The sequence below is a fragment of the Carya illinoinensis genome, chromosome 9 (genome assembly GCF_018687715.1).
Source record: "Carya illinoinensis cultivar Pawnee chromosome 9, C.illinoinensisPawnee_v1, whole genome shotgun sequence".
Classification (NCBI taxonomy): Eukaryota; Viridiplantae; Streptophyta; class Magnoliopsida; order Fagales; family Juglandaceae; genus Carya; species Carya illinoinensis.
Genome location: NC_056760.1, coordinates 14,545,157 through 14,565,642, shown reverse-complemented (window position 1 = coordinate 14,565,642; position 20,486 = coordinate 14,545,157). Strand labels below are relative to the sequence as shown.

Sequence of the window (20,486 nt, the reverse complement as noted above, 5' to 3'; positions counted from 1 at the left end):
ATCAAACTAAGAAGGAAATACCATACTCTTATTTCATTCTCATCTATAGATTTATTTCACTTTTATCTCATTATGATAGATTGCATCATCCATTGACCTTCGAATTTTTCTTCAAAAATAAAAATAGGATTATTAAAAAAATAATAAAAGCACTACATTTTTCATGGTAGGATTAAATACATTTTACATGAAGGATCATTGTCGACATGCAGAGAGTCGAGCTGTTACCTATAATGATTCTGTATGATTTACATGGCATGTAGCAAATACAGATACTTTGTAGAAAGAAATTTGCTTGAAATGAAACAACGAAAGCAGGATCTAAGAAAAACTATTTTCCAACTGTCGTTAAATTCCAGATTTTCCAGTCATGATGAAAAGGAAAAAAATGCCATTGACATTAAATATGTAACAATTGGATATGTTTCAAATGAAATTGTCATGACAACACATAACAGAAACCGGTGTTATTTTGCCGACAGATTCATCAAAAAGCTGTTTTGCTCAACCAAAATTACACAGCAGTCAGCACGGGCAATTGCAAATTAAGAGGAGAAGACAAAAGAATAACTTCAATTGAATTGTAAGTTATGGATCAAAACACACAATGCCTTGCAGGACTAAATAAATATATATATCCCAAGCAAGCCGAATGACTTGAAACTTGATTAAACAGACATGCAAACAATTTCACAAGCATAACAATAAGGTATTGAACGATGCACGGAAGGCGTGCTTTCACTCACGTCCAGGCCTGCACTCACCCCATGTCTTGCCCGCTACTTTTCCTTCCAATCATTTCCCTGCATTAATATAGAATTTTCCCACTATAAGCAACAGACATGATAGACTGGCCTGGCTATTATCAGCCTGTGAAGTTTGGATAAAAAAAAAGGGTTTTTTGCCATTGGAAGCCTCCCACGATCAGAAGTTCAGTCAGCTGAAAAGGGAGAATTTACTGCACTCGGCAGCTTAGGATCACATATGATTATTGTAAAAAATAATAAGTCAAGCATATTCAAAAACAGAACCCCAAACATGAAAACGTTTTCTTTGGGCTCACTATAATGTTATGTATCATTGCATTGCTGACTGATAAACTCGCAGAAAAAACGTGCAGGGCAAAGTAGGGATACAAATCCAAGATAATTCTCCACAATTTTACTAGCAAGAAAGAGCATGACGTACATTGAGAAAGTGTTGACTAGATATTCCATTAAATGTAGCACAGAAAGGCAGATAACGAAATAGAAGTAAATCAGCACTCAAAAGAAAATTGTATTTGCTCCAGAATTTGGCAGAAAGACAATGGCAAAACAAGGAAGTTAGAAGCTCTAATCTAAAATTTTATTCTCACGTTTCAGCAGCACTGATTCTACACCTATAATCTCACATAACACTAATCAATCTTTGACATATCATAAGCATTGTTAAAATCTAACTGGACCTGCTTACACTACTGTGAAAAGTGAAAGTAATATCAATCAGAACATACAAATCTTGATGAAAACTAATTAAATAAATAAGAAAGAACGCAGTTCTAAAATAATGCAATGTCATGAGTATCGGGATAGGCCAACCGGGTAGATAAAGTGTACCATCTAAGAAGGGGAGGGAGGAGAGACAGGCAAGTCCCACCAGTTAAGACTGATTGCTTATGTACTTTTCATGCAATGAATGCAGTGCACTAGTAACACGCAACACCTACTGATAAATGCTACTAAAACAGAAAGACGCGAACTTCAAGTACAAGTTGATTATGCATACTTCCAAAGAAGTACAAGAATAATGAACTATGTATCACCAGGAATACAAGTTACGGAATTTCAAAGAGTTTTTATTATAACTTGTAACAAAAACTTCATTAAAAGTTCAAAATGGGTACACTCCAAGTACACAGGTTGTATACTTTTATTTATTTATTTATTTTAAGAGACATTCCTATTTAGAAAGCGAAAATATCCCAGAAAATCATGTGAGTTTAGCCCATTAATGTCTATAGGAGTTGTCAGGAGTATTGACCAAAAAAGGTCTTGAGAACCTCCATAGTTCGTTCACATTTTATAATATTCTTAGTATTTCCTTTCCACCAAACACATCATATAAGGTAAGTTGAAACCATTTCCCACACTAGAACAATTTATGGACTTTCACTTAACCCTCTCTCCAAGAGTTAAAAGATCCACCATTCTATTAAGAGGCATAAACCAAGACAAGCCAATCCATCAGAAAAATTCACTCCACAAAGCAGCAACCAAAGCCAAACCAACCCCAACAGAGAGTCACTCCACAAAGCACTGACTATTTCGTAATGATCCCCAGACTTCTCATTCTTTTTACAGATCATTGCTAAATAACAACAATATGTTTTTTTCATCAGATTGACCTGAGAATCTTTCATAGAGAAGTTATACAAGCAAAAAATGAAGCTCTTGCAGGCTCTTTAATCCGCTATATCTTGTTCAAAGGAAATGGGTAGCATTATAAAAAGAACGAATAGTGTACTCCCCTTTATTAGTACAAGCCCGAATAACCTTCCATTCACATCCTATTCCCAAACTAGTTAGTGGAACATGGCAGATTAAAAGAGCTAGTAGAGGCATCAACCTTCCAATCATGTACCGCTCTAATAAAACTTACCTTCCACAGAGGAAGATTAGTAGATGACTCCAAAACATTTCCCACAAACCCTAGCACAAGCCAGAGAGTATATATCCCAGAAAGCTTCCTTAAGAGCCTAGCCCCCACACAATAAATCATGCCATAATCTATAACTAACACCATCTCTCACTTCAAATCTAGTATTTTCAGAAAACTTCTCCGAACCTTTTCTTATATTGTTCCATAATCTCGACATGTAAGGCACTTGAATGTCATTAGAATGCCACCTGCCCCATAAGAATCTGTATTTAGTGTCTACAACAGCTCTCCACAAGACTTCTCTCATTTTGATGGCACCAAAGCCACTTCCCCAAGCGCGTACAGTCAAAGAAGAGCGATTTCTGAACTCCTAACCCACCTTCAAAGATCGGGGCCAGCTTATCAATTAAATTTAACCTATTCATCTAACCCACCCCATAGGAAGTGTCACTACAATTTCTCAAGAAAGTTAGCCACACTAGCTAGAAGTGGAAATAGAAACATGAAATACATAGGCATATTGGAAAGAGTATTATTATTATTATTATTATTATATCAAAGTAACCATAGCACCCATGGACAAATACATCTACTCCCAATCAACTAGTCTTCTGCTTAATTTTCTCAATAACCTCATCCCAAATTTCCTTTTGTCTTAAATGTGAACCCCAAAGGCCAAGTTATTTGTAAGTAAGATGACACCTTACACCTCAAAATGTTTGCCAAACTATCTACATAAGAGACTTCTCCCGTTGCAACCAAATAAGATTTAGCCAAGTCAACCTTCAATTGAGAAACTACTTCAAAGTATAAGAATAACGCACAAGTAGCGAAGGTGACTCAAAATCACCCTAGAAAACAACAAAGTATCATCAACATACAGATGATGTGATAAATTAATGCTATTGGAGCTTCAAAAAGTTTTAGTTACAACTACCATAATAATTTGAATGCGGAACCCTAAGGAGGAATTTAAAGCCTTGAGGTGCAAATCCTGGATTACCAAAGCTGGAGTATTATAGATCACATAAGCTAAAACATGCATTAGAAGTTAATATCAATAACATTATTGCATTTGCTGTGAATATTGAACCAGCATCAAAGCGTATTAATAGGTTTAGTTTATACATAAAGAAGTGCTACAGTCATAAAAAAATTTCACAAGTATATCCACAAACTGACGTGGTTTCATATGATATATTAAATCTACTTTTTAATAAAAGTAATTTTACAATCCTACATACCAGTTTGTGAGTTTACTTAAATGAAAAAAATTTATGATTAAAGCATTTCTCTTATATATACAATGACAGGAACACTAATTGTGACATAAGTACTACACAAATGTGACTAGCTGGTATTCAAACATTGTGGTAATTAAGGCTCATCTTCTCACAATTACTCATATATGGTCCAAAACAACCTCGTATAGGTTAGATATAAGCCTTAGGACACATGATGTTTCCACACAACACAATCATGCAATGCAACGCAAAGTAGTCTGACGTTCCCTGAATAACATCCAATAAGATATCTAAAGGTCAGGCACAAGTATGCTCATATCCGAGTAGTTTACGTTGTATTTGGGTAGTGAGATCACTCCACTACTAGTATTCATTATTTTATCATTACTTTTCTTCTACTTTTCACTATTTTTTACTACTATTCACTACTATTTAATATTTTATCATTATTTTTTTATTACTTTTTCATTACTATTTACAGATCATCTAAAATCATCTCACTATCTAAACGTACCCTTAGTATAATGGATACAATGCATATATATTTTTAGTTGACAGTACCAGGTTAAGTCCAAGAGGTGTATGCATAAGAATCATTAATTTTAAAGGCATTGTAGTGTTGTTGAATTTTAATCATTGAATTTCTCATAGGATCAAACATATTTAACCACCGGTAAGCCAATTGTTCACTTTATGATTTTTCATTTCAGAATAGATAAAACCATTACAAACTTTTAAAAAGCTAAAACGGAAATAATGTTTTAAGATGTCCGAAGTGGAAGCCGGAAGGCCACAACATAATTGGTAAGTAAAGAAATAGGCGTGTAAATAGATTTTTTCAATCAAATTTATGATTTTATAATGGTGATAACTCAAAAAGTCTTGCAAGATGTGTGGATAAAATCCAAGGAAATGGAAGAAATCCACAGTATATATAATTATATAGATGATACAAGCTCACTAAAATTTGCTGCATTTTCTGCAAGTATGAATGCTTAATATTTCCTGGAGCCCATCAATCGGATAAGAAAACTCAACCTTGGTTTGAGCACAAGTTTGTCAGTCTTGACCTCCCTATAATAGCTTCCTAGCTATACATTCCCACATCGGCCTTGTAATATATCATAAAAGTTCCAAAATAGACATGAAATCATCTAGGTTAAACATTCCAAGGTACAAAAAAGGGGAAATGTTGCCACACTACATCGAAAACTGCAATGGGGTCATTTGGCTGTTAACAAAGATGCTTCAAGTCAGATATCTTAATTTATTAAATACGATTTTAAAAAATCTTTTACTATAGTTACTTTCACTTTTTGTAATGCCATCTTGCGTAGAGGTAGCAGCATTGGAAGGGCGTGTTATGAAAGGAAGCCAGCCTCAACCAGTCCTCTCTTCTACGGACAGCTAGCAGAGTTATTTTAACATATGACAAAAAAACCAACCAACTGATTTTTTTTTATAGCTAAAAAAATTATGTTAGGTAACGTGTAGAATAACAATATCCAATAACAAGAATTACATTAACATCCAATTAATGCTATGTGACGTGTAGGATTCAAGTCATTTCCACTAAAAATCAGCACGAATTCTAGCAATAAAGAAAACAGGAAGATCTACAATGCAAGGTTGCAAGTGGGATTCATGTCATTTCCATTAGGAGTCGGTATGAATTATAGCAATAAAAAAAGGCATAACGTGGACATAAAGAAAGAAAATATAAGACCACCCCAACATAGGACATGCCAATGAAACAGACAGCCAAGGACGAACGACCATCTCAGAAAGAATTGAATGCAAAGTGGCAAGTGGGATTCGTGTCATTTCCACAAGGATTGAAGGAGTCAGCATGAATTCTAGCAATACATAACATATAAGCTGATCAACAAGAAAGATAAGACCATCGCAGCATAGGACATGCCAATGAAACAAGCAGGCAGGCTTCTTACTATATTCATTGACAATAATGTCCACAAAATCGTCACAAATTATATATTAATGCTGCAAAAGGTTAATCAAATCAGAATGTAACTATTCTCTTGGGGAGTGCACTCCAAATTATGAGGGGAAATTTCATTTTGTATTATCAAATTATCGTATTTTTTTAAATTGCACACCAAATTACAAAACAAATAACTTTCATCTTAAAATGTCAATTTCAATGCCATCAAATTTGCAAATTTAACAACAAATCTAGGGTTTGTTCAGGAAACAAGCCCTAACATTGAAACGTCTAAAATTCTGCAACTGAAATTTAATAAAGCAATTTGAAATATTAGTAATTACAAATAATAGAAAGAAAATTTATTTAGTATTAATTAATATAAACATTAAAAAAGTCTTGAGAGATGGGGGAGGTGGAGGAAGTCCTCCCCACATCCTCCGACCACCCAGTGATGGTCCAATCTGAGTCACCACGAGCTGGCTTGATAAGAAGCCACGTTATAGTAACTTGGATGTAAATCCTTGGTTTTGTTTCGCTTCCTCTTTTTTTTTTTTTTTTTTTTTTTTTTTGAGATACATTTGGAGAGGAGGGTTTTCGAACTACAGACCTCCATTTGGAGGTTGGGGGTAATGCCAATCAGGCCACAAGCCTTTGGCCTAGGTTTTGTTAAGTATAGAATACATTTGAAAAAAAGTGTTATTGTTAGGTTTTTTTTTTTTTTTTTTGGTTGGGGTGCGCAAGTTGATATTCCCCTTAAAAAGAAAAACTCTGCATTTCCAATCTAAGCACATAGAAAAACCCTAAGGACCACAAGTATACATGAAGAAAAATTTTATTCTCAAGCCAATTTGTAGACACCCAGTAATTAAACTGCTTACAAGACCTAATTTAATTTGGAAGATAAATTTTAAAAAGATAATATTAGATGCAGTCCTAGAGTATGCACTCATCGCGTACTCCATTTGAAAAGAAGTGGAGTTTATTAAAAATATGATTTTTTAGGCGGTTTCAGACTTAACCCACTTTTTTTAAAAAAGAGTGTACGGGGTTTGCACACCCTAGAATTGTAAATATCATTTATCATTTTAAAAATTAAATCTTACAAATCAAATCTTACCATTTTACTGACGTGAATAGTGTGCTCTATACACCGGTTTGAGAATAAAATAACTCTATCATGAAATACCCCTTAGTGACTGATTGCGGTGACTTATTGCGCTTATGGTGCTTTCTTCAAGTTTGCACTTTAAACTCTTAGAATAAATAGTAGTTTAACATAATATTAATACATAGATCTTAAGTTCAATTTCCAACTTTACATGTAATAATCTATTTTGAGAATAGAAATGCAGTAAATGAGATTTCCAAATGACTTAGAATAAGATCTTCCTTTATAATATAATCTCAATGAACTCTAGTTATGATATTAACTAATCATTTTGAAGTATAAACTTAAATGTAGCTTGGGCCTTTCTTAGACTATTACAAATGGTATCAAATCCGAATTTCGATCTTGGAACTTGCAAATTATTGACCCAAGCCGCATCTCATTTTATTTCTTTATCAGACATTATTTTACACATTTCTATGTACATAGTTGGGGCACTTTCTAGTTTCTCTAGTGAATGCTCTTTTGTTATCCAAAACATTGCTGCAACTAAATTGTTTCGCCTTTATTCATTAGTCAATAATTCTTCAAAAGCTTGAATCCTTCAATCAATAGGAGGGTTCACTAAGGCAATTTTTCTTATTCATGTTACTATATATACTGATGGAGGGGATCCTCCTTATAGGATAACAGGAGCAAGACCATCTCATGCATTGGACGAGACCACCCACTTTGCAATCTAGAATCCCATCCAATTGGGATCCCCCCCCCCCCCACCCACCCCACCCCAAAACAAAAATAATAATAATAATAATAATAATAATAATCACATAGGGCTACTATGCAAGTTATGTTCCACCTCTATGCACTTGAAGAAGGGTCTCCTAACATAACTTGAAGGAGGCAAGAAATTTGTCACTGTGCACAAGGATTTGGTGATATCTTCCCCTTTTTGTGTGATGCCTACAATAGAGTGGGAGCGCCCATTACACATTGCACATAGAGATGAAACTTTCCCCTCTTGTGTACAAGGGGGGTGTGATCACCCCCCTTCATCATGCATGCCATGTGCAAAAGGAGACCTCACTTTCGCCCATGGAGGTGTAATCTCCAATTGCAAGATGGAGATCCCTCTTTACACTATACAGCCTAGGAGATTCCTCCACCATATCTCCTGTAATGCCCCAATAGCAGGCCCAAACCACATGATCTATACTCCAAAATGACTAGTCAATTATACAATTGAAGCCTTATAAAGAGCATGAACTTCTCGTTCCCAAGCAATGTGGGATCCCATACACCACCTACCTTTATTCTTATCATATGGTGTATCACAATCTCCTCCCCTTAAATTCCCGACATCGTCATTGGGCTTATCCGTTATAGGTAGCACGGCTCAAGTCCTACATTTATAGTTGGGAAAGACTTTGATCCTATTTGTAACGCCCCAATGGAAGGCCCAACTCACATAGTCTATACTCTAAAATGACTAATAAATGATACAATTGGAGTCCCATTGAAACCTTATAAAAAGCAAGAACTCCTCATTCTCAAGCTATGTGGAATCACATATACCACCTATCTTTATTCGTATCATATTTGGGGTATCACAATCTCCCCCCCTTAAATTCTTGACGTCCTAGTCGGGTCTATCCGTTGTAGGTGACACGGCTCAAGTCCCACATTTCTGGTTGGAATAGACTCTGATATCATATGTAACTCCCCAATGAAATACTCAAACCACATGACCTATACTCCAAAATGACTAGTTAGTGATACAATTAGAACTCCATTAGAATTTTATAAAGAGCAAGAACTTCTCATTTCCAAGCAATATAGGATCTCATACACCATCTACCCTTATCCTTATCATATAGGGTATCACATCTCCTCTTCTCCACTTCGCAAACAAGAGATGCCATCGTGAAGTTGGCAAAAATCCCCTCCCTGGTGGGTTATCTTTATGGGTTAGAATTGTTTTCTACATCATTTTTGTTTTTTTTTTCAACCTGTGGTAAAGGTTTATTTGGCAACCACTAACAAGAACATGAAAGCGATCTTCTAAATAGTCGTTGGATGTAGTCAAAGTGTTCATTCTTTATAGATTTATTTTTAATAAGTAAACTATTATATTTATAGATTCTTTATAGATTTTTGAAACGCGAGAGTTATTGAGAGAGTCAATTATTATTGTCAAAATAATCTATCCTAGGGTTATAATTCATACTTATTTTATTAGAATATACTATAAACGATGAAATTTACCTTTTCTCTTCAATTTAGACATTTGGGGCAAGTGGTGATTCAACATGATATTAGAGGCTCTAACTCTATAATTCAATCTCCATGTAATTATATATTCTACGTATTGAACCCACTTATAAAAGGAAGCATCTGGCAAATATGCTAGTGCTAGAATATAATTTAAAGAATTAAATTTATCTCTTCCCATCACCTTTAATTTTTTAGATAAGTGGCGACTTAGTGCACCCATTGAAGCCTAAGCCTAGTACATTATGTTCACAAAGTGAACATCACAATTCCAATAATATCTCACATGTGCATCCAACTAAGTTCTTTCATAAATAGCATTTGAAGTAACAAGAATGGCTGCCTAAGTTTTTAGAACAGCGTTCCTATAACCATCCCAATTCAAAAGGATTGTTCTTCCCGATATAACAAAACAATTCTACCGAGCTCTAATGACTTCCTTGAGATAAGTACAATTGATGAAGTATTTCTGTAACATCCCAATAGGAGGCCCATACTATATGGCCAATACTCCAAAATAACTAGTCAATAATAAAATTGGGGAACCTTATAAAGAATAAGAACTTTTCATTCTCAAGCACTATGGGATCTCATTCAGCAGCTACCCTTACTCTTATTATATAGGGTATCACAGTTTTTCTTCCTGAGTGATCGAGCTCAAGCCATGGGTCACTCCTCTATACCCAAGTTAGGAGCTACTCTTTCCTAGCAGCTCCTTTATATCAGTTATCAAGCTTCTCTCCTTAAGCACCCAAATAGTTTCTCCTCCCAAGTACTTGGATGGTTTCCTCCCGACCTGGTCAAAGGTCCTCATCCTCTAAAATACAGAGTATTCAATTACTGTATTCAATCGTAACAAGGAATTTAAGCCACCATATCAACCATTTCAACTTTTAAAAAGTCGACAGTGCATAACTCCATTCTAAGATACATTACAATTCACAAATTGGAGGAAATCACCCTATATATAACCTTCCTAAAGAAGTCCAAAATATATGTTTTTAGAGAACTCTTACTTATGATCATCTCTCTCATTCAAATTTCCCAGACAACAATCTCATACATCTTATCATTTTTCTCTATGCAACCCGATGTAAATTTCAAGGAATGTTTGAAAAAGTTTTTCATCTCATCCCATCCCATCTCATCTCATCTCATCTCACTTCCAAAGATCATTCAAACACACACACTTTCAAACTAATTATTACTACTTTTTCAAATTAATCATTACAACTTTCACAAACTTTTAAATAGAAAATAAAAAATAATTCAACTTTTTCAAATTCTAAAATAAAAATTATATTAAAAAATTATATTCTAACAATATTTTAATTTTATAATATTTTTTATTCAACTTTAACTCTTTCCTTTTTCAAAATCCAAATTCAAATTATTTTCTTACTATTCACAAGCCATCTTACTACTATTTTCCTCATCTCTTCTCTCTCCAACATCTCCAATCTACTACTATACCTGTGATTTTCCATCGAGTTTGAAAGGGGCTGCTGCTTCCGTACGTGCATGGGCTTTACAAGAGGAATAGGATTAGCTCCTAGTGTGTACACCAAATCAATTTAACTCAAACCCTAAGCAACGCTTTCCATAGCCCGACAGTGAGCCAAGCCACTGCCATATGCAACAGCTAGGGAGGCAAAAACACATTTCCTGGACAGCACACGAGCTAACACCTGGCGTCGACTTGCAGATGCTAGCAACAAGGAAACCAAGAAGAGAACAAGCAAGGAGACAACCAGTCGATCCTCATTGGCACCAAATAATGCAAGAATCCAACAAAGACATAAAATAGGTGAAACCCATAAAAAATGTGCCCAATGGTTCAGTTATTTAGGATTACCATGAAAGCAAAACAGTTCATGGTATTGCACACAGCACGCAAATCCAAAAGGCAAAAAGGGAAAAAACACATCAAACATATGTGACGAAAAAGTAAAAGGCGATTATCAATAGCGAAAGAACCAAACCAGCACAGAAATAGAAAAGCGGAGAAAATGAGGATCGTAATAACTGTAGCTTACCTGGAAGAAGGGGCCAGAAGGAGAGTTGTTCTGACAGGAACTGATCAGTTTTTTCCTTTACCCTTCTGATCTGAATGCCGGCTACCGTCGCCGTAACAGAGCTGCAAGCGGCCGTCGAATCCAGGTGAGAACTGGTGGTGATGGTGATTCTCCATGGGTGGGGACGCTGAAGCCGTCGAAGCCATGAAGAAGGGTACATTTGGTCCGTCTATAGGAGAAAACCTCTGAAGGTGAGGAAAGAAAGACGGTGAATTGGACTGAAGGGTCCCCCTGTTGTAACCAGCAAGGCCGGATGATGAGATGCTGAAGTTGAGGTTGTAGTCAACCGGCGCACTGCCGGGCTGCGATGTTGCAGCGGCCACCGGGATGAGATGGTCGGGAACGAACGAAAAATGCTGAAGCTCTGAATGATTATCCCCTGATATATTGAATGTCGGAACCGACATAGTCATTGCTTGAGGAATGGAATTTCCCAAGTGGCTTTGTCCCGAAAACCCCGAGGAGTGATGTGCTCTGGACGAAGGCCCCAGTAGCCCCGAGTCGAAGTAGTCCATTGGGGTCGAACAAGGCCACTGCCTCGCCGCCGCCTTGTGAAACAAATTAGACTCACCACCAGGGTTTTGATGCGTTGACCCGGGAGGACTAGTACCATTGTTGTTAACACTGCTAATTCCACCGGTAAGAAGCTCAGTAAAGGAAGCATTGTGCGGAATGTGGTTCACATTTTGAGCAACACGGGAGTCATTTTCCTTCTCTTTCTCTTTAGCTGCTCTTTCCCGGGCTCGCTCACGTGCCTTGACCCGGATTTCAGACCGCGAGAGCGACAAACCGGAGCCCTTGCTCGTCTCTGAGGTGCTGCTACAAGCGGACTTGGACAAAGAAAGGTGCTGGCTTTGGTTTTGCTGGAAATTTGGGTCACCATCTAACTCAACCTCAGCTGAATCAAACCCTTGTTCCGTACCTCCACTCGCCCGCTTCTCATCGCTCAGCTGCTTCGGGGTATCAGGAAAAGCACTATTTAGCGAAGGGAGCTCTGCAATAGCATCAGCCGCAGCCTTGATTAGCCACTCCACAGCTTTGCTAGGCTGATCGTAACCCAGCCGATCTTGAAGATCATAGAACTGAATCGCCGTAGTAACCGATAGCCTAACCCTCCGGTCTCTCAAGCCCTTGGACGTCCAGACCTTGCTGTGCCGATCTTTACCACCCGAGGCACGCGAAACCCTAATGATGCGCGAATGGTTCCATCCTCGAAGTCGATTAGCATTCCCACCGGCATCGCTTCCTGGGACAACATTGCCAGCCCTGAGTTCTACATCTTCTTCATCATCTGGGTAGTGATCAGAACCCCCTTTTGAGCCTATCTTGCTATAGTCGTTTCTACCGTTTCCAACTCTTGGGAACTTACAAGCTGGTGCCTGCTGAATCTCCTCCGCTTCCATACCACTTTCATGCCTTTCTCAACAAAACTCGTACAATTAAACCCACCCTTCTGGCTTATGAGGTTTTTTCTTGCTCTTATCCTTCTGCTACTTCTAGAAAGAGAGAAATAAATAGAGAGGGAGTCAATTTTCTTTTTTAGAGAGAAGAAGAAGTGTGATGAGAGTGCAGGTGGGGTTGCTGTGTACTATGCATATTGATGACGATAATTCAGAGAGTACGTTGGCTGTGTAGTGATAAAAAGGCCTTTTCTTACGCTGCCGATATATCACGATCCAAGTCAGTGAAGAATAGCAGTAGCTCTTGTTAAAGCTTTTTGCAGTCGCAGACCGCCCCTTTCAAAAGCAAAGCCTGAATCCGTCTCAGAGCCTCAGCCTCCTCAGCCCTGCAACACACCAAAAGCAAAATTTACCGACCAAAACAAAAACTTAGTTAAAAAGAAAAAAAAGGAACAAATGCTTACTATCTAATACGTACATACACTGCTTTAATCACTCAGTCATTACAGAGCTCACAGAGAGAGAGAGAGAGAGAGAGAGAGAGAGAGAGAGAGAGAGATCTGACTTTGTTTTTGCTTCGTCCACAAACAGCTATATTAAGGCATCAAGCCCCTCTCCCTCAAGGCTTAAAGACTTGCAACCTCAGTGTGCTTTTAAAGACGATAAGCTTTAGCAAAAGTAGGAACAAAAGGAGCCTATATGTATACCTTGATCTGAGCGAGCCTTTGTGCTTCAGATTCAAGCTAAAACAGCTACAGAAAATAGCATGCTGAGCGCCGATCTGAACCTAACCTTTTACGGTCTCCCCTACCTATTTAAAGCTTTCGCTGGCCCTAAAAATGCCAGGCATTACTACATTACTACAACGCTTAACCATTTCACTAATAATTAATTCTAAGCCCATTAATAAAAGAGAAACACTGTCCGAAAATTGCCAACAAAAGACATAGAAGAGAGAGAAAGAAAGTGAATCGATTTTGCTTACTTAGAAGATTGGTTGGAGTCTGACAGTTATTAAGCTCTCAGTTCCGCTTTGTTTTGTTATATAAATAGTTATTGAGAAACTCCGTTTAATTAGATAATTTGGATAAGAATCCAGGACTCACAGATCTGTGGTCCTAAAGCTTCTTGAATCACAATCTGCAATTTCATCTCATCTAAAAAACATCAAGCACTTAGATCATCAGCTCCTTAAAACCCACGCACCAAAGAAACGAGAAAGATAAAAATAAAAAATAAAAAATAAAAAAATTCGAAGAATATTCACAGCTCTCCGAAATCTTTAGTACTCGTCCACTTCGGCGACCGAAAGTTACGGAGCGACCAAAATAAAACCATAAGAGAATCGAAGCGGAAGACCTTTCTTGGAAGTTCGGTGTTCCCGGTACTCCCGTTAAGAGCGTTGATTTCGTGCACCTGAGTTTCCAATTCTTTTTTCTTTGTTCCACTTTCTTTCTCTCACGCTTAGCTCACTCGTTTCATCCACAGCTAACGAACAAACACAAAATTCAGTTCGACAGAGAAGTAGGGAGCTGGAATTTGAAGAAAGAGAGAGACCGGCACTTACACGTACGGCAATGGTGGCAGAGGGAGAAACATATATAAATATATAGTGAGAGAGAGGAGATTAGGGTTGGTGGGTTTGTTTGGTCAGTGAGAAAGTGAGAGAAAAATACGAGTGTCAATATGGTGTTGAGAGAGAGAGAGAGAGAGTTGGATGATGAAAAGTGCCCTAGGACAGAAATAAAAGAAAGGGATGTTCTTCTTCCCCATTCGAGCAAACCACCGGGGTTACCGGGAAAGGACAGACACTGCGCCGTTCCCCTCTTTAAAATCTTCCTTCTTTCCCATTTGCCCCTCCTCCTTTCTCTTTCTACTCTTCTGTCCTTGTCATCTTTAATTTCCCGACTATTATTATTTCTATTTTTGCTTACACCTTTTGGAGGTTTGAACTTTATAATTGTGGTAGTTTGAATTATGACAGGTGATAATACGTTACATGATTTATTAATCTAATACAAATATAACATAATAATAGTGAATTCGAGTTTAGTTTTAACGAGTTTAGATTAAAATGAATTAACCTTTTAAGACACGATTACTTAATAAGCTGATAACATGTCAATGACATATTAAGAAAATTAAAATTAAAATTATATTTTTTTATCTAAAAGTAAAATTATTAGAATTTTAATTTCGATATTTTTATTATTTGAATTGTAATTTTAGACTTATAGTTAGTTTTATAATTTTTACGAATATTATGATTTTAACATTTATATAAAATTATGTTAAATTTAATCAGGTCAAGCAGGTTAATTAAGAGTCTATTCAACCTATTTACATAAATATTTTGAAACGGATCATATTGTATCGTGTTAACTTATTTCGTAATATTCATTATTATGAGAATATTAGATATAATTGTAGAGTATGTAATTATTGAGTAATTTTTTAAAAAAGTAGTGAAATTTATTATTTAAAAATTAATTTATTATTTCATATAGATTTTATATTTTCTCATTCTTTTCAAGAAAATTACACGACATTTATACACTTCACGATTGTAATTATCATTTCTATTAAATTATTCATCCACTTTTTAGCCATTTTCTTTTATTTTGTGATTATATATGCAGTCCAAAAAAGATATATTATAATTGATTTGTAAATAATTCACATACCAATCTAACATTTAAAATTATATTTTTAACAAATAATGCTAGTTATAGTTTCAAAGTATACAAGCAAAATTTGCATATCATGATTGTAAAAATTATTTCTCTTTTTCATGACATTTTTATAGTTTTCATGAAATAATTAAGAATGATTATTTTCCCATAAAGAAAAGAAAAAAAAAAAAAAAAAGTCCAATTGTGTTATCTTCTTGTTTCGAGTGGAAAGGGATGCAACCCTAATCTGTGCTTCTAAATGGAGAGGTTGGGATAATATGTGTTAAGTCTTGGCCACATAAACAATAGCCTAAAAGAAGTATTAATGTGGGAAGGGTTGAACAACTTTTAAGTTGTAATGTTATTCATCATCTTAATTCTTATTATTTTATAATGTGGTATTAGATAATTGAAAATTATTTATTATATTTTACTTGTGAAACTATCGTCTAATGACACGTTATGAGATAGTGAAAAAATAGATGATGAATAAATTTTTTTTCTTTCCTATCTATGTCAGAACAGGTGGAGGAAAATTCAATTTTATCCATCCATTTGAATGGGATTTAAACTAATGATATCAATGGCAGTCTAATGATCAGAAGTAAACCTGAATTGACACATTAAAAAATAGGCGTGTCATGGGAATATTTTCGCCTGTTAGTTGTATGAAAATGACGTGTGAGAATGTTAATGTTTGTGACTTGTGTACATTTGGATCAATCCGCAACTTGACGAGACAAGTTGTTTTACCAATTCACTCTTATCAGGTATTAATTGTTTAGTTAGACAAGTTCTATTTTATTGTATTATTTTAGTTGGAAATGAACTGATCATCAGGAGTCATGTTTAACAATTTTGGGTATATATTAGTATTGATTTTTATATCATGCATTGACCTATATCATGGGAATGTGAATATATAGTTGGTATAGTTTATGTGTCATGTTTCTCGTTAAAATCTGGTTGTAAGCATAACTACGTACTAATATGTACACCAATCTCATATGATTGGTCAAAAATTAAATTTTGTTGAAAATAGTACTAATTTAAATTTTGAATATGAACAAATCAATATTAATACACAGATTAGTACCCGACTTTACTTATAACCTAGCTAAAGGATTATAAAATCAAGTCATGATATGAACTAGCAATATGAGCAAAAGACAGCTCATGAACAATGGAGATGACTATGTAGTTAATTTATATAATCAAACTAGATTGAAGGGATGAGTTCTTTAATTTTCTTGGTTGTATTTTTTGTTTTTTTGGTTCCAAGGGTTTGCATTAAAGAATCCACCCACCCAATGACAAACCAGAAAGCAACATGTACGTCAGGGTTTCTAAATGGCATATAAACCAACTCAGAAGCAAGCTAGCTAGCTAGCTTTCCCTTGTAGATATACAAAAATTTATACTACTTAATAATGTGCATACATAAATGGTCACACATGATATACTTGTTATGACTCTTCAACTCATGAAAGAGACCTTCTCTGCAACATTCTGAATGTACCCAAATACGACCTTAATGGTTGAACCACCTACAAGCCGTTAGAAAAAATAATAATAATAATAAGTTTTAGGTTAAGAATATAAATATATATATATATATATATATTCTTTTGAGATGATGAAGATTATGATATCATGATGAATCCAAGAAAAATCAAATTGATTTTGTTTTCACCAAGTTTCACGAATGCTACTAGCTATTAGGAGCACTTGGCTCAAGAAATTATAATATTTATCATACATAAAAATCATGTCGTATATATATATAGACATGATCTGCATACTATTTTATTCATTGATAAATGTACATGCAAATCAAAATAATAAAAGGCTATTTGGGCATCTATACATGTTAGTATTATATGCAAGAAAACTGGGAGGACATTCAAAAAATTAGTTCATTTCTTCATCTAACCTGCATTATGGTATAATTAGTACATATTGCAAGCTTTCTAATTTAGAGTGCATATTATGAAATCAGTGGTAGGTAGTTCAGAATTAGTACAAAGTACTGCAATTACCCAATTAAGTACTTTTTCCTCAAGAAAGCTAATTATTATTAAGTTGAGATTGAAACGCTGATTTTCAACTTTGCAGCATTTTCTATTATTCTGAAAAATGATTTAAGGAATGTTCCTTAGTTTCCAATCAAAGAATTTAATCTTATTCTAAATTATATATATAATAAGAGAAATTCTACATGGAACGCTTACACCATATATTTTTACTTAATCAATATGTGATTTGTCATTTTTATTCCTTTATCCTAATATTTAAATATGTGTGTTTAAATAGAAGAGCAAAAATGATAAATCAGGTATTAGCTACATGGAGGTGTGTAGCGTAAGACTTCTTTATAGCATTTCTCATATAATAAATTTGGAATTTTCATTTTTAATGTTTGTGAGGGGTCAGGGACGATTATATAGCTAACTTCATGGTCTTCATGTTACTAAACACCCAGACAGTTCATTCATATGGCATTTATGCCTTTTAAAACAGAAAAGAAATGGTATTTTTCCAGGGATCCAACTGATCACTCTAGACCTTGAAGAGACCAATTCTTGGCTGTTCTAAATCCATTTAATTTTCATTTTTAAATGCATAAATAACTGATGATGGACCTGCACTTGCTGAATGCATGCATCAATTACAGGTAGTAAGTTAGGTAACATACCTTCTCAATAATTAATGCAATAAAGGAAGAAAAAGTAAATGTTTGCATAAATATTAATATAAACTACTATTTCAGAATAATAATGTTCCTCCATGGTACGTATTTTAAATGTTTTCTGGATGTAGGCCAGTCATTTTGTTTCCCTTTTGGATTCAATCTTTTGTAAAGGGCTTGATGACACTCGGAGTTTGATTCTTGAGAGTATCTAACTTAATAATTTCCTTATTCTTTTTCTTTTTTTGACATTAAGAATACCTCCTTTATTGATAGTAACTCAATATTTTTCTTTTTGTATATCACTAACTATTTCTATGGGACTTTCTTCAATCTAAACCCTTTCCTCACACAACACAAATGCTAGTTTGGCAAGTTTATGAGCCATGGTATTAGCTTCTCTATATACAAACCTACTTTCCAACTAATAACAATCTAATGTCTTCAACTATGTTGCCGTAATCTGCCTAGACTTCTTCATTACTATTGGTAGCAAGGTAACTAGCTCTTCTTAAGGTGAAAGTCTCTGCAATGATAGGTTTATGTCCGTGGTTCATAGTGGAACTTAGACAAGCCAGAATTTTCCCACTAGAATCACAAATCACAACACCAAGCTCTACCCTTTTATGCTCAACATCCACTGCTACGTCCCAATTAGCTGTTATGCTCAGACCATGTGGCTTCTCCTTATGCTTAGTTTTATTTAATCTAAATGCTACATTAATAGGTGGAGTAATCTAAGCGAACATATCCAATTTATATAATATTGTAATTCATCTCAAGAGAGAACGATTGACCAAAATAAAATTTTGCATGGGCATTAATTTACTTATTTAATTTATAAAAAATAATAATATATACAGTCCTAAGATGTATTAGTCTAGTACATTCTTTTTGAAAAATAATAACCTATTATTAAAAAATTATTTTTTTATGTGAATCTCGCATTTACTCACTTTTTTTAAAAAGATTATGTGATGCATATACACTTAACGACAGTAAATATCATTTTTCTTTATAAAAAATAATGATATATATAATTTTAAGATGTACAGACCTAACGCACTCACTTTGAATAATAATAGATTTTACTATTAAAAAATTATTTTTTAATATAAATTCTAAATTTATCTATTTTTTTTTTTAAATATGTATGAATTGCATTGCATGATTACGATTGTAAATATAATTTTTCAACTATAAAATTTTATTCATAATTTTGGTGGTATTGTAATTATTGGTAAAGAAGAGGGTTAGTTGTAAAAGGCAGAAAGGACAACCCAAATGTCGAGTTGAGAAGTAGTCAGTCAGTTTCCCACCGATTAATCAAAAGCTTTATTAATTTTGTAATGTAGTTATTTTTATGAAAAGGTGCTTTTGGGCCAATAGTTTAATGTAATTGATTTGTTTTAAGCAAAGATTTGAGGGCGTTTAGGATTTAAGTAATGTGATAGGACTTATTGGTCCGTACGAGCAATGATGTGCCACTGTAAACTTCGGTTCATTACTCATATTATTATATTATTTACTTCTGTGCAAAGTGCACCATTTGATGGGCCACACCATCCATCCATCCATGGAACCAATCCTTCTGCTGTCAAACTTCAAACAGCAAATGCCAGATAATATGAAAAATTTCACTATATCATCGCTGAAAAAATCTACACATTCTCCCGGCATTCCAACATTTCACATTTTTTTAATTTTTTTAATATTTTTTTTAAATTTATTTTTTTAAATTAATTTAATTATTTTATTCATTATTTATATATTAAATATTTGATAAATAATAAAATAATAAAAATTAAAAAAAATATGAAGTATTGAAGTGTTGAGAGGTTATGTAATAAAACCCATCATTGCGCCGTTTGCACACTGATTTTTATTATAATTTTTTTAATTTTTATATAAAATATAATAAATAATTAAATTTTTTTATATATAAAAATATTATTTTATTTAATTTTAAACTTTTATTTAAAATTATCTTATCTCATTTTATTATTTAAACTATACATATGTTTCACATAATTTTTGTTTCTTATATTTCTTTCTTAAAAATATATGGTATAAAAATAATAAGTAAAATAATTTAATTAATTGAACAAAAATAAATAATAAAATAATTATAATATATAGTACGCGGAATGATGAGAAACAAACCCATTTGCTATTTATAAATTTATTGTACCAACTTAGATATTATTTATACTGTAATTTAGTAAAATTATATAATAAAAAAAAAGCTAAAAAAGAATTTACGTAATTTAATAACGTGCCTACCTTTACAGGGTTATAGAAAATTTTATATTCTTGAAAAATATTAAAGTATGTTGTGGGGGCAAAATTACAATATTCCAAACCTAGCCATAATGTTCATAATATATATATACTAGGTGAAACCGTGAAAGTAACGTGTAATGCACGTTTGCTTAATTTATA

General features: G+C 34.3%; 1 protein-coding gene across 21 annotated transcripts; it reads right to left on the bottom strand.

Moving 5' to 3' along the window:
- Positions 1–394: 394 nt before the first annotated feature.
- LOC122275697 (transcription factor TCP2-like) lies at positions 395–14,515 on the bottom strand. 21 transcript variants are annotated; one of them, XM_043084867.1, is made up of 7 exons: positions 14,251–14,515; positions 14,043–14,171; positions 13,669–13,840; positions 13,391–13,516; positions 12,941–13,069; positions 11,245–12,770; positions 395–803 (listed from the first exon to the last, which is right to left on the bottom strand). In XM_043084867.1, exon 6 carries the CDS (start codon positions 12,684–12,686, stop codon positions 11,289–11,291), a length of 1,398 nt encoding a protein of 465 aa, XP_042940801.1. In that variant the 5' UTR covers positions 12,687–12,770; positions 12,941–13,069; positions 13,391–13,516; positions 13,669–13,840; positions 14,043–14,171; positions 14,251–14,515; the 3' UTR covers positions 395–803; positions 11,245–11,288. The 21 variants fall into 21 exon arrangements, with proteins under 21 accessions (XP_042940801.1, XP_042940787.1, XP_042940796.1 ...); XM_043084853.1 differs by having other exon boundaries at positions 11,245–12,779; positions 14,251–14,514; XM_043084862.1 differs by having other exon boundaries at positions 11,245–12,776; positions 14,251–14,514.
- Between the last annotated feature and the right edge of the window lie 5,971 nt (positions 14,516–20,486).